Raw genomic sequence first — 14127 nt, 5'->3', positions numbered from 1 at the left:
TCGGTATTTATTTGTCCACATACGCTAGCTTTACTCTGAAAAAACAAGGAGAATGCCACAGTTCAGCTCACAACGAGCATCAGTGATTTGACCCTTAATCCTTGGATATTCTTACACAAAAAAATAAGCAATATAGACATACTGTGCATATCATGGGCATCCAAAAAATATTAAATAAATAAATGTATAAGTATTGTTTAAATATCAAACTATAATAAAAGAAGATTACTGTTAATAATCATTTATTTTCGGGCAAACATATTCAAAAACAAAATATGATCTGCTGAATTATAGCACATTTCTTATGCCGCTCAAGATGTGAAAAAGTGAAAATGAATAAATACATAGAAGAAAGCCCAAGAAAAAGAAAAAAAAGAATAAATTAAGGACTGCAGTGATGAAAAATGTTTCAACCCAAATTACAACTCTTATATTTGGAGATGAGGTCATAATTCGCCATGAAATAGCTAGTAGGGGAGGTAACAACAGATTACAATTATTTAATTGTTTGTTTTTGAAAAGTTGATTTTAAAATAGTTAGAAGTGGTCTTTATCATAGATGGGGTAAAGTGATTTCCAAATGCTGTTTTGTTGTTAACATTAGCAAGGGTATAAAGAAAAAAAGAAAAGGGGGGTTACAGTAGAGACCAAATGATTCAACCCAATTACTTTGTGCCTTTTGGGTTCGTGTTTCCATAGAAAAAAACTGAATTGTGACTCGACTGCTTTCTGTAAGTGTGTCCATCCAAGTGCAGCAGGAGAACCGCCCTCTCTAGTATCGGATTATCACATCCAGGGTGGGCCACTGGAAGGTACAATGACCCGTCCCGGCTTTACCCGACCCCCCTTAGGCCAAGCTACGCATTTCGTGCACGTCTCCCACTTCATAGACTCCGGGGAGGGTGAGGTCGGGAGGGGGACTTGTTTCGCGTTGCAGAGAAAATTAGGGAGACCAAAGTTGAGAGTTTCTGTGCATCGGGGGCCGTGAACAATGACGGCTTTCTGTCAGGCTCCCCCACTTCAAAGCTCCGCTGAGTGACTGCTCCGAGTTCCACTTTGTTGTCGATCACGGAGGAAATTCACAGATGTTTTCTCATACGAGACACCATTATAGCGGTTCAAGTACTGCGTAGCCTCCAGCGTCTGCCCGCCCCCTCCACACTCTCCACTCTCACCCCTTAAACTCCCACATCTCTTGCAGAAGAATATAAAGTTCTCAGCTCTACGTCTCATAAAAGACAAATTTGAAGGAAAAGGTGATTTTGATTTTTTTTTCTCCCCTTCTCTCCTTTGCAGATTGTCTTCTTCGCAGAAAAAGTCAAAGAAAAACCAAAAAGCATCACCGCACGACATCTCTGGCACATTTGTATTTATTTATGACAAAATGATGTTTTATATTGCACAAATAAATGGGCTTCTATTGTGATTTGCTTATTAATGTGTGTTTTCCCCAATTTTGGAGCGAAACAAAACGGATAACGATACTCTCAGAAACAGCAACCTGCTGTTCTCAATTTAGGTTGGTGTAATTTTTGCCATTTAAACTCGTGGCTTTCAATTGGAGTCTCCAGGGCAGCACCATCTTGCCGTTTATTGACGCCTTTATAGCAAAAATCTACCACCTGTTCAATAATGTACAATAAAACTTTCCCTTGTTTTGCAGAGTTAGACATTGTGTCACATTGTTCTAAAATCCCTCACCCTTGAGTCCTCCTTTTTCTTTCTTTTTTAAAACATCCTAGCAGATCTGCACTAAACAGTGTGAAAGTTAAAGAAGAGAAAAATAGTCAAAACAGTTAGAAGTGAGGTAAAATACTCAAAAAAACGAACTCCTTTGCAAATGTCCAATATCAAAAATACAGAGTAATGCAGGAAAAAGTTATTCCATGGCAGAATGATTCTCTTTTTTTCCCAATCATAACACAAAAGTTTACCAAACATTTTTAAAGCGGAAAGCTACTTTTTTGTTTACTGATTAGTCCAGAGGCCTACCAGTTCAATATAAATTTCTTAAATAACTTGTCATGTTAGTACTATGTTGTTACTATGTTACAATTGTGCCATTACCAAGTTTTTATTATCTGAAGCAATATTAAAATGGGCCTCGTGATCCACCAAATCTTCAAAAGGCACTCAGTAATTTACGTATACAAATGATATACTAACTTTTAAAATAATTTTGGAAAAACTGATCATGTATTTAAGACAGATCATGTCAATGATAATTCAATCCAAATAGATATTCGGTTTCCTTGAAAATCACAATGACCCACCACTGGTGAGCTATTTTCAAAGCTGATCTGCAGGCTACTCAGGTTTTCTCAGGATGCGACCTGGTTCCCATGGGCACCACGTTGGTGACCCCTAAACTAAGATAAAAATATTGTTGACACAAATCAAGTTTTTTTTTCTACTTTTAAAGAAATAATATTTCTTATTTTAGTAAAGAAACCAGTCAAGAATACCTTAAAATATTAAAAATTATAATGGCATTTATTAATTTATTTTTTGCAGTGCAATGCACAATTTCTAAGTTAAACCTCCTTAGATATTTACCATGTGCATTTGCAGCTTTACCCTTGGTCCCCAATCAACTCCCAGTTTTGTTTTTTTATGCAGCTGTAAAACTATCAGGCCATGCACCAAGCCATGATGTGACGCAGTCCAAGTTGAAACCGTGACCAGAAGACCGCAAAGCTTTTCCGCCACCAGTCTGTCACCTCGGGCGCTGGACATTGTGTGAAGCACCAACACTTGGGGAAATTCTCCCAAACTATTTCAAACAGTCGCACTACCAAATCTATCCCTTCAGAGGAGTTCCACAGAAATGCATGGCAAAGGAAGACATTAAATTTTGTGCTGAATCTAGCAGCTCAAAGGAAGATTTCAATTATTCGCCGATGCTGATGGTTTTCCAAGTTGACTTACTAAGCATTCATGTGGTCGGAATATATATACAGTGGGACCTCGCTACTTCGCGGTTCCACGTTCGCGGGTTCAGAGCTTCGCGGGTCTAAAAAACTAATAATAATAATAAAACAAAATAAAAATAAAAAATAAAAAAATATATATATAAAAAAATATATTTTTTTTAAGCATTTTTGAAGGGGCGTCGCTACTTCGCAGATTTTCACTTTTCGCAGGTGGTTTTGGTCCCCATTAACCGGGTCTAAAAAATAATAATAATAAAATAATCAAAAATAAATAAAAATTCTTTTTTTTAAGCATTTTTGAAGGGGCGTCGCTACTTCGCGGATTTTCACTTTTCGCGGGTGGTTTTGGTCCCCATTAACCGCGATAACTGAGGGATTTCTGTATATATATATATATATATATATATATAAATCCAGCTACCGGACTTTCTGTGCGGAGTTTGTATGTTCTCACCGCGCGTGCGTGGGTTTTCTTCCGAGCACTCCGGTTTCCTCCCACATTCCAAAGACATGCATTTCAGGTGGATTGGCCGGTCCAAATTGTCCCTAGGTGTGAATGGGCGAGCGAGTTGTCTCTCCCCGTGTGCCTTGCGATTGGCTGGCAACCAGTTCAGGGCGTCCCCTGCCCACTGCCCGATGATTGCTGGGATGGGCTCCAGCACCCCAGCGACCCTACTGAGGATAAGCGGTACAGCAGTATTAGCTGTACTGCTTATCCTTATATATATATATATATATATATATATATATGATTACTTTAAACTGGCAAGATATTTTCATGGATGACTGAGCGTATTTTAACTCTACTTCTTACAAATAATTTCCCGGTAATATCATAGTAACAACATAGTGATATCATGATAAATTGTTATTTTAAACTGGTAGCCTGTTGTGCTGACTAATCTGGAGGATATTGTTGGCTTGCAATACTGCAGGAGAGCCATCAACATTATGAAGGACTTTTCTCACCCTGGTCACCACCTCTTTGACCTGTTGCCCTCTCGTAGATTCTACCGGCACCTTAAAACAAGGTGAAACAGGCTCAGAGACAGTATTTTCCTCAGGGCCATCTCCACCCTAAAAAAGCACACAAAACTGAAAAATATATACCTTGGGAAATTTTGGGAAATTGGTTTTGCTGCTGAATGTTATTGTGATTACCGGCTCCTCTGTGTTATATGTCAAAGTGTCTTTGGGCAAGACACTGAATCCCTAATGCCTCCAATAAGTAGGTAGGCGCCTTGCATGGCTGACTCCCTATTGGTGTGTGAGTGTGTGTGCGTGAATGGGTAAGTGTGAAGCACATTGTAAAGCACTTTGGGAGGTCTTTATTGACTTGAAAAGCGCTATATAAATGCAGACCATTTACCATTTACTACTTTTAATCACACTATTATTACAGGGTACTATTTTTAATTGAACTTTAATTTGAACTTGGGCCAGTCTTTAACTACTACATCCTAAATATCCTGCCTATTCATCCTGGCAGTCTTTGTCTAATTTCTATGTGTTTACACTGGAGTGCCATGTCTATGTTTAACTATGTTGTTATCAATGACAATAAAGACAATTGTATGCAATTCATTTAGAATCATCAACGGCTCTTAGCCTTAAAAGGTTTTGTGACCACTGCAGTAGATGTATATACTCTAGATATATATAAATTAAATGTTCTTGCACCTTTGCACCTAACATTCTGCACTGGTTTTCCGTGTCTTGAAAGAAAAGTCAACGGTCACTCCCGGCGTCAAAAAAATGGTCTTGTTACTTTGCCTCTACATCATTGTAAACAAGCTTAATCTGTGCTAGTTTACTAACACTCGGCCGTTTGCGACAACTGTGCGTTTCTTGTGGTTGTCGCTTACATGACTGCGGTCCAGCAACCCCCCCCACCTCCCAATTCCCGCATGACTGTGTGTAGAAAGCCGTGGGAGAGGACTAAGAACATTAATCCCATCAAAGGAACACATCTAATTCAAAAATCTGCCTCTCCAAACTAGCGGCGAGCGCAGTCCTAGTTATGGCTGGGGGGGAAGCATGATAAGGATCACTGAGCTGATGTTTTGCCTTATTTATATATAAAAGAAAAAGTACTTCTAACTTTATGATATTATGGAAACTATTTTTGTGTTCTGGTGCATTTATGCAGTTAAAACAAAACAATGCAGGATGTCACAAAAGTGAGCACATCCCTCACATTTCTGCAGAGATTTTGTTATAATGTTTAATAGAACATCACTGAAGAAACATCACTTTGACACAATGAAAAGAAGTCTGTCAACAAAAGCCATGGCTTTCTGGAAAGATATCCTCTGGTCTGATGAGACAAAGTTTAATTTATTTGGCTCAGATGGTGTGAAACATGTGAGGCAGCAACCAGGTGAAGAGTACAAACAGGTTTGTGTCGTGCATAAGGTCAACCATGGTGTTGAGAATGTCATGGTTTGGGGTTGTATGGGTGCAACTGGAATTGGGGAGTTGCATTTCATTTAGGAGAACACGGACTTAAGCATGTACTGTGAAATACTGGAGCAGAGAATGATCCCCTCACTCCAGACACTGGGTTGCAGGGCAATGTTCCAGCATGACAACAACCCCAAATACACTTCTAAAATGACCAGGGCATTTTCTAAAGGGGCTAAGTGTAAAGGGGATGGACTGGCCAAGCATATCTCCAGATCTAAATCGAATAGAACATATTTGGGGCATCCTCAAGCAGAAGGTGAAGCACAAGATCTTGAATATCCCCCAGCTCAGTCACGTTGTCATAGAGGAGTGGAAAAGCATTCCAGTGTAAATTTATGAGGCTCCGGTGAAATCTATGACCAGAAAGATTAAAGTGGTTCCGCAAAAACATGGTGGCCACACAAAATATTGAATTTCTGGAACTTACTTTAGGGTGTAGTCACTTTTTACCAGGGGTTTAGCTACTAATAGCTATAGTATGAGTTTTTTTAGGTGGAAAATAAATTTACACTGCTGGATAAGTTTTACACAGACGACCTTTAATTGTGTCAAAGCAATGTTTCTTCCGTGTTGTTCATTCAAACATTATGATGAAATCTCTGCCAAAATGTGAGGGGTGTACTCACTTCTGTGACATACTGTACATTTATCTGAATTATTCATTCATTATCCACACCGCTTATCCTCAGTAGGGTTGCGGGGGTGCAGGAGCCCATCCAAGCTATCTTCGGGCAGCGGACAGGGGACACCCTGAACTGGTTGCCAGCCAGTTGCAGGGCACACAGGGACAGACAATTCACTCGCTCATTTACAACTAGGGCCAATTAACCTGACATGCATGTTTTTGGAATGTGGGAGGAAACCAAAGTGCTTGGAGTAAACCCACGCAAGCATGGGGAGAACATGCAAACTCCATACAGGAAGGTTGGATCTCATGACCTCAGGACTGTGCCGCACATGCGCTAACCACTGCGCTGCCATGCTGCCTAATCTGAATTAATCTTGGGAAAATTCAACAAGATCGCATTTTGACTTAATGACAACATTCAATTCACTCTAATAGAGTTTATTTGGCAACAGCATGGGGTACAATAACTACTTTTGTCCAAATGACGCTCCTCAACATGTGTCATTGCCATTGGATGCAATAGATCTGTCAAATATAAATCCTAAACTCACTTCAGCATAGTTTATTTGACAATAATTTCACATTAAAGCACTACTTTTGTCAAAATAAGGTTCCAGATCAGACTTTGACATCAAATTTTTCAACCTATGCATATTTAAAAAAAAATATCGGATAATTTAGGAATTTTTGCTTATTATTTAAATCAATGTTGTTTTTTACTGAATTAAGTTTTTCTTACCACTTAGAGGTGCCCTATAATACACACTGTCCATTTTAAATGTTTTCTTGGCATAATATGGCATCAAAGTACAGCTTCTGTCACTTGAATCACTTCAGCACAGTTTCTTATAATATCTAAGCGCTACGTTTGTAAAAATTAAGCTCATGATCACACTGGGACATTGTTCTTGGCAGCAAGACATTAATATTTTCTACGAAAAAAACAAAATCTTGCTTGAGGGACACTAAAAGATGCAATGTGATTGAATGTTCAGATTAATCAACTGAACTTAACATGATTCATTGCCATAGGATGGAATCAAACTAGTAGTTCTATGACATAAAGCTTCTCAACTCAGTTTAAGCATAGTTCCTTTGACAAGAAAACAACATAAACTTATTTTGTCCAAAATAAACTCCCACTCACACTTGGACAATGTTCTTGGGAGCAAAACATCACTATCTTCTGAATAGATCTTGGCTCCAAGACACCAGAAGATGGCGTGCTATGGAATGTTAGAATTCATCAACTGACCTTTACATGTTTCATTCCCGTAAAATGGCATCAAAATACTACTTCTGTCACAAAAAGCTCAACTCATTTCAGCACAGTTCTTTTGACAACAAGGCAAAATCTAAGTTAGGGCTCTCACAATTACAACATTTTAATCTAATCGCAAATATTTAAAAGCCATGGGTTGCAGCTTGTCAATTGGATATACAGTACGTAAAGTTTACACACGAGTTTCAACATACAAACAAGATGGTGTAAAATGATGCACGCTAAAAAATAGTATTAGACGGGACATTGTTACTAAAATGCTGTCATGTTAACAGAGCTTAAGCTGTGCAATTTTTAGTTTGTAAGAAAAACTGTGGGCCACACAGCAGCACAGTGGTTAGCGCGTGTGCGGCACAGTTCTGAGGTCATGAGATCGAACCTTCCTGTGTGGGGTTTGCATGTTCTCCTCGATCTTGCGTGGGTTTCCTCCGGGCACTCCGGTTTCTTACGACATTCCCAAAACATGCATGTCAGGTTAATTGGCCAGTCCAAATTATCCCTAAGTGTGAATGAGCAAGTGAGTTGTCTGTCCCTGTGTGCCGTGCGACTGGCTAGCAACCAGTTCAGGGTCTCCACTGCCCACTGCCCAAAGATAGCTGGGATGGGCTCCAGCACCCCCGTGACCCTGCTGAGGATAAGCGGTGCAGATAATGGATGGATGGATGGAAGGAAAACTGTTATTTTTACTTAGTTACAGACCCCCTTTTACTGCGTACAAGTCTTTATTTTTTAAGCCCAAGAACTTGAGGCAAAGAAAAGATACATTTGTCTGCTACTCTTAGCTGCATTAACTTTAAATGTGTTGGAATCTTAAAACTAGAAGCAGCGCAAAGGGTCATTTATCTGCTCTGTTTCTGTATTCACTTTAAGTGTGTGAAGTTTTTTTCCCTCATCTGTGCACCTCATTTTTGCACTTTGTTCAAAAACTTTGTTAGTGAAAAGTTGAGTCAAAGACCTCAGGACCTGTCACCGCTCACCTGGGCATTGTTCCTCCATTGTTTTTAACCTAACAGGCAAAGACTCTGCATGGATGCAGTTGTTTAATAAAAGGAACTGAATGTTAAGTTCTTAAAAATTTTTTGATTAATTGTTGAGTCGATTTCTTGACCTTTAAATTGCTCTTTTTATTAAGGTGTACAGTATATATTATATCAATCTTATATCCTCATAGCAGCATATAATGCAGGGGGGTAAATTGCCAATGGTGATTATTTTTGTGACAATTACTTGTCTCCAGAAATTCCTAATCGTGACAGCCCTAATCTAAGTACTATAGTTTTGTTTTTTTCAAGTAACGCTCCTGGTAATTGTTGGACATTGTTCTGGGCAGGAAAATATCACTATTTTCAATATAAATCTTGGCTTGAAACACTACAGGATGCATGTGATGGATTGTTTTTATTCATCAAAAGACCTTATCATATTTCCTTGCCATAACATTGCATCAAAGTACTAGTTCGGTCACATAAAGCTCCTCATCTCACTTCATCATAGTTCCTATGACAACAATATGACATCCAAGCACCACTTTAGTCCAAACTAAGCACCTGAACAAACTTTGGGATTGTTCTCAGCAACAAAGTATAACTATTTTCTAAATTAATCTTGGCACCAAGACACCACAAATTGTGCTATTAAATATTCAGATTCATCAAGGTTGTTTTCAGTCTCACCTCTGCCATCCAGTGAAACTGCATTTAATAGCTCTGCTTATCAATGTACATCGCTGGCATTGAAAGTTTTTGAGTGGAATTCAGGCTGTGGGACTGAGCTAATAAATCTGAACAGATCTAAAAAACGATCAAAACTGCACGATTGAATCAATTGAAGTGTATACACACAAATTAGAACACAGCCAATGCCGACAAGATGAAAAAGTCTGGCACGGAGTCACTTGATGTTATCCCCCCTCCACCAATCGAGTTTTCTGAGATCTTCCCAGATAACAATGTCACATTGTGGCTCGGAATTCGACTACAAATCCTTAATTACAAAAAGCGGATCAGATGACTGGGAGGCCAATGTTGGGCTCTACGGGCGGCATGCAGGGGGGGCTTTGATCGGGGAAAATCCAATTATTTGTCTATATACATTTCCCACATAGTGATTACTTCATTAATTGTCCCGCCTTTATCTCCTCCCTCCCCCGCCTCCCCTCGCTAATAATCAGCTCCTTTATCCCAGAGCACAAACACGCCATAGCAGCTTTGTGGATTCAAAGGATTTGCTTGCTTCTCTCACAGAACTGACATTCTTTGATGATTGGACGGCGGCAAACTTCAAAGTCTGCCATCTTATTTGTGAGTGGCTGGCAGCCCACCAAAGTGCTTATCACGTTCTCTCAAGTGATCCGCCGCCGCCGCGTTAGATAGTGCTAGGAGATCCACCGGAGAGGAAGGAGACGTGTCGGAGAAGCGCTACGAACTGACTTTTTATATTTTTACCCATTTAGTTTTCCAAATTTACAATGAAGATACTTTTTTGAAGCGATTCACTTTTTTATCCACGTGCGCGTTTTAATTGCGCGTCCGGTGCCCAAAGCGGAGGAGGACCATGGCAGCGGTCGCTGTTCTGCGGAACGAAACGCTTCAAGCTTTCTTGCAGGTTCGTTTGGACCATTTTTGAAATCACTTTTCGACATAAAAGTAATTTCTATACCTTTAAATACGTTTTATGAATGTTTAACTATTGTACGAGACCCGCGAGTTGGTTATAAATGAAGTCATAACTTTTTGGCGCACAATTTAAAGAGAAGCGAACGTAGTTCGGCACACCTGCGGAGTAGGAGCGGCTCACAACGCTAAATAACTTTGCGACTTTGTATGATTTTTGTATAAAAATGACACGAAATGGTTCAATTATAGAAATAATATCAAACAATATTGTTGCAATTAAAGTTGCATGTTAAAATCTGCTTGGTGTTTCTGGCTCAGTATGTACGTTGTAATTAAAAGTTGTTTCTTCTAAATAATCTTATTCAACATAGTTTGACAACCTTAATAAATATTCTGTATTTGAGTATTTTTTTAATGCTGAGTGAATGGATGGCCTTTATTGTCATTATGCTAGTATAACAAAATTGGAGGGCGAGTAAAACATTAAAAAGGTAACAATGTGCAAAAGGATAAAGCCGTTTAACAATATGTTAATGAGCAATATTTGCATAGTAACGTTGGCATTTGTTAAAAACGATATGGTTATAAACGCTGTAGATGCGAGTTCTTTTAGTGTATAATTCAACTTTAAAGTAGTTAGTAACACTTTGGTTAACTAATTAATGAATCAAAAACGTTTATACATTTTATCATTAAATAACTTGTATTGAAGACTTTATCAGTGAAAAAAAACGGACTAATCAATATAAAATACTAATGTTCAGCTGTGTTTTGCACAACAAAAGGATATTTTACTAGTATAGAACTTGTATTAGAGACTTTCTTAGTCAATGGGACTGACTAATATTACCCAATCATGTTCAACTGTTTCTTTTGCTAATATTTGGTGTCTGTAAAACTATTTTTTACAATAGGTTCTGCACAACATAATGACTATTAGTGTAAAACTTGTATCGGAGACTTTCTCAGCCAACGAGACTGAACCATCAATATAAAATATGCATGCTCAACTGCATATTGTTGCCAATATTTGGTTGCAGCTCAAACCTTTTATTTCAAAAGGTTTCACACAACAACAAAAAAACATTTTACTCGAGTAGACCTTGTGTCATAAACTTTCTCAGCCAAAGAGACTGACTAATCCAGGGATCGGCGCCACTAGAGCCACAGGAACAAAAATTAATAAATGTATTTTAAGTTTTGAAAAAGAAGGGGATTTAAACCTGAAGGTTTGTCATTTAATACTTTTTACTTAATGTTTCTTTTGAAATTTGGAAAATGTTACGAATGTATGTGTCGTATTTTACTTACAGAAAAACCCAAACTGTCACAAATATACATCTAATCCCCTCCATCTTGTTCCATTTTGAACATTTTTTAAAATGCTCTTGGAGCCACAAGGACAGTGCTAAAGAGCCATATGAGCCATAGAGCCACATGTTTTTGACCCCTGTACTAATCAAAATAAAATATGCTTTCTCATCTGCATCTTTTTGCTGATATTTGGTTTCATATGAAAGGATTTTTGGGGGTAAAAGGGTTCTGCACAGTAAAGACATTTACTAGTAGAATTTTGTATCAGAGACTTTCTCCGCCAATGAGACTGACAGATCAATATAAAATATGCATGCTTGACTGCAATCTTGTTGATAATATTTGGTTGCAGCTCAAACATTTTATTAAAAAAAGGTTTTGCTCAACAAAAATACATTTTACTAGTATAAAACTTGTATCAGACTTTCTCAGCCAACGAGACTGACAACAAAACATGCTTGCTTAATTGCATCTTCTTGCTCTCAATTAGTTTCAGCTCTTAAAGAAAACCAACAATGACACATTGTAAAGGTGAACCTAGTCAAGTGGCCGAGCCCCTTCCGTACTTAAAAATTATCTCTCACGTTCCAGGACCGCACTCCCAACTCATCCCCGGAGAATTGCAAGCACACTCCACTGGCTCTCCTGGCTGCCACCTGCAACCGTATTGGACACCACCACCACCACCACCACCACCATCACCACCCACCAGGCTCGAGCCCCCCGGACTTTCTTCAGGTCCCGTACGACCCCTCTGCCTTGGGATCCCCATCGCGTCTGTTCCACCCTTGGACTAACGAAACCGGCCCTACTGGTTCCACTTTCGGACTACCCTCCAAACCGCAGCCGCTGGCTTCCTTTGGACCACCGCACGAGCTACCCCTCACCCCGCCTGCCGACCCCAGCTACCCGTATGACTTCTCGCCCGTGAAAATGCTGCCCTGCTCCATGCAATCGGCCTGCCCGCCCACGTATGTGCCGGCTGTAAGCTATGCGGCGCCCACCCCCATCCCCTCTGCCATGCCTACCTTTGCCCAGAGACAGCTGTCCCCCAACCCGGCTGAGGACATCCCCTGGTGGAGCCTTCAGCAGGCCAACCACGTAGGTCACCCGCACCGGTTCCAGCTGCAGAGAAGTCTTGTACTGCACGGCCATTCGGCGGACTTTGCCCAATACCAAACACAGATTGCCGCCCTCCTCCACACCAAATCCCCCCTGACCACCGCCCGGCGCTGCCGCCGGTGCCGCTGCCCCAACTGCCAGTCGGCCTCTAGCGCCGGTGAGGAACCCGGCAAGAAGAAGCAGCACATCTGCCACATCCCCGGCTGCGGCAAAGTTTACGGCAAAACATCGCACCTGAAGGCACACCTGCGCTGGCACTCGGGCGAGAGACCGTTCGTGTGCAACTGGCTCTTCTGCGGAAAGAGCTTCACGCGTTCGGACGAGCTGCAGAGACATCTCAGGACTCACACGGGCGAGAAGCGCTTTGTGTGCCCGGACTGCTGCAAGAGGTTCATGAGGAGCGATCACCTTGCCAAACACGTTAAGACGCACCAGAACAAGAGGAGCAAATGCGTAGATAAGACTGCAGCTGAACACGTCAAGCGGGAGGATACCAGGAATCTTTTTCTGTGACCCGTAAACATTTTTGAAAAGTCATCAGTGCAATACTTTTTAGGGGGGGATCACTTTTTCTTCATCACTGCAACATTTTGGCTATGTTATGTGAGGTTTAAAATCACTTCACATTGTCTTGCAGAACTTGTGAAATTTCATCAAAGAGCCCCCCTTCTTCCTGTAAATAATATTTAATAGCTTTTGTTGAATGAAAGTGTTCAACATTTCTAAGCATGCTCTTGAGAAAGTTTGCTATTGTTGATATGACCCTAAATACAATGTGAGAATAAAGAATATAACATTTTTCCATATGTCCCTCTACGATTCATTAACCTAAGATTTGTTTCAACTTTTCCATAGAGTAAATTGAGTGCTTTTTTATGTCGGTTGCATTTTCACCCGACAACAACTGTAATTTAAAATATGTAAATGATATGTCGATTATTGGTCCTTGAAAATGTTATAATATATAAAATTATAGGGAAAGTTATCCTAATGTTTTGGGTGCCGCAACTGCAGGGTACAGCAAAAGCTCTTCACTGGCAGATTTATTTTGGTTTGTATTTGCAAAAACTTAATAGCCATGCACAAGTGTTGAATACTTGGAGGAGCTTGGGATGTGAAAATTAGATTTATGCAACGTTTACTTTTTGAAAGGCTGCATTATCTAATGTGTTCCAAAATTAGATTTAATTTCTGTTGGTGTGCTTGAAATGTACCAACCATGCCACACTATTCCTATTGCTGCGTTATAAAAACGTATATGAAGGCATTATATGTTAAGCAATCAAATTTATTGCCAGAACTCAACCATTTATATTGTCTTCCGTTGCACTATTTTGTGTCAGACTACAAAAAAGCATATATCCAAACTTGCGATGCCCCAACTGTTGGAACTTTATATCTTTTGGATCTCAACAGCACCCCCTTTTGCCAGTGGTCTAAATGACTCGTAATTGAATGAGTTTGTCCCAATTTTAGCTTGATTTTAAATTTGAAGTGGGAGATGTGGAAAAAAAAGTCAAAAAAAAAAAGTTTTGAATATAACAGAAGTATTGTTTTAATTGACATTTAGATTCAAATAGCCTTTACTGTATAAGCAGTGTTGACGTCTTGGTTGTGCATAATGTTACACAGATCTAACATAGTAACCTATTTTTAAAAATCCCATTACATAAAAAAATACAAATGCCTTTTAGAAAATTCATCAGTACAAAAATCGTTTTAAATGATTTATTTTAGCCTTGTTTGCATTCAAGTGTGTAACCTCTC

General features: G+C 39.6%; 2 protein-coding genes and 1 long non-coding RNA gene across 6 annotated transcripts in view; 2 read left to right on the top strand and 1 right to left on the bottom strand.

The window, feature by feature from the left end:
* myo3b (myosin IIIB) overlaps positions 1–1426 on the top strand; it is a 171700-nt gene extending 170274 nt beyond the window's left edge. For all 4 annotated transcript variants that reach the window (XM_088352866.1, XM_088352869.1, XM_088352868.1 and 1 more), the window contains one exon: positions 1297–1426. The gene's annotated coding sequence lies outside the window, so the exon portion shown is untranslated. The remainder of the gene's footprint in view (positions 1–1296) is intronic.
* Positions 1–14127, bottom strand: part of LOC148352758 (uncharacterized) — a 28918-nt gene that overhangs the window by 6554 nt on the left and 8237 nt on the right. The window lies entirely within an intron of this gene.
* On the top strand, positions 9430–13166 carry sp5a (Sp5 transcription factor a). Its single transcript, XM_088352588.1, has 2 exons — positions 9430–9913; positions 11830–13166. The coding sequence occupies exons 1-2, from the start codon at positions 9863–9865 to the stop codon at positions 12871–12873; spliced, it is 1095 nt and encodes a 364-aa protein (XP_088208714.1). The 5' UTR covers positions 9430–9862; the 3' UTR covers positions 12874–13166.

This window comes from Urocampus carinirostris, chromosome 14, assembly GCF_059441175.1.
Source record: "Urocampus carinirostris isolate Australia breed hairy pipefish chromosome 14, RoL_Ucar_1.0, whole genome shotgun sequence".
NCBI lineage: Eukaryota > Metazoa > Chordata > Actinopteri > Syngnathiformes > Syngnathidae > Urocampus > Urocampus carinirostris.
Note: the sequence above shows the minus strand (reverse complement) of the source record. Positions and strands in the feature narration are given on the sequence as shown.

Coding starts and splice junctions, on each gene's coding strand:
- sp5a (XM_088352588.1), top strand. CDS start 9,863: ATGGCAGCGGTCGCTGTTCTGCGGAACGAAACGCTTCAAGCTTTCTTG. Junction 9,914..11,829: donor CGCTTCAAGCTTTCTTGCAG/GTTCGTTTGGAC, acceptor CTCACGTTCCAG/GACCGCACTCCCAACTCATC.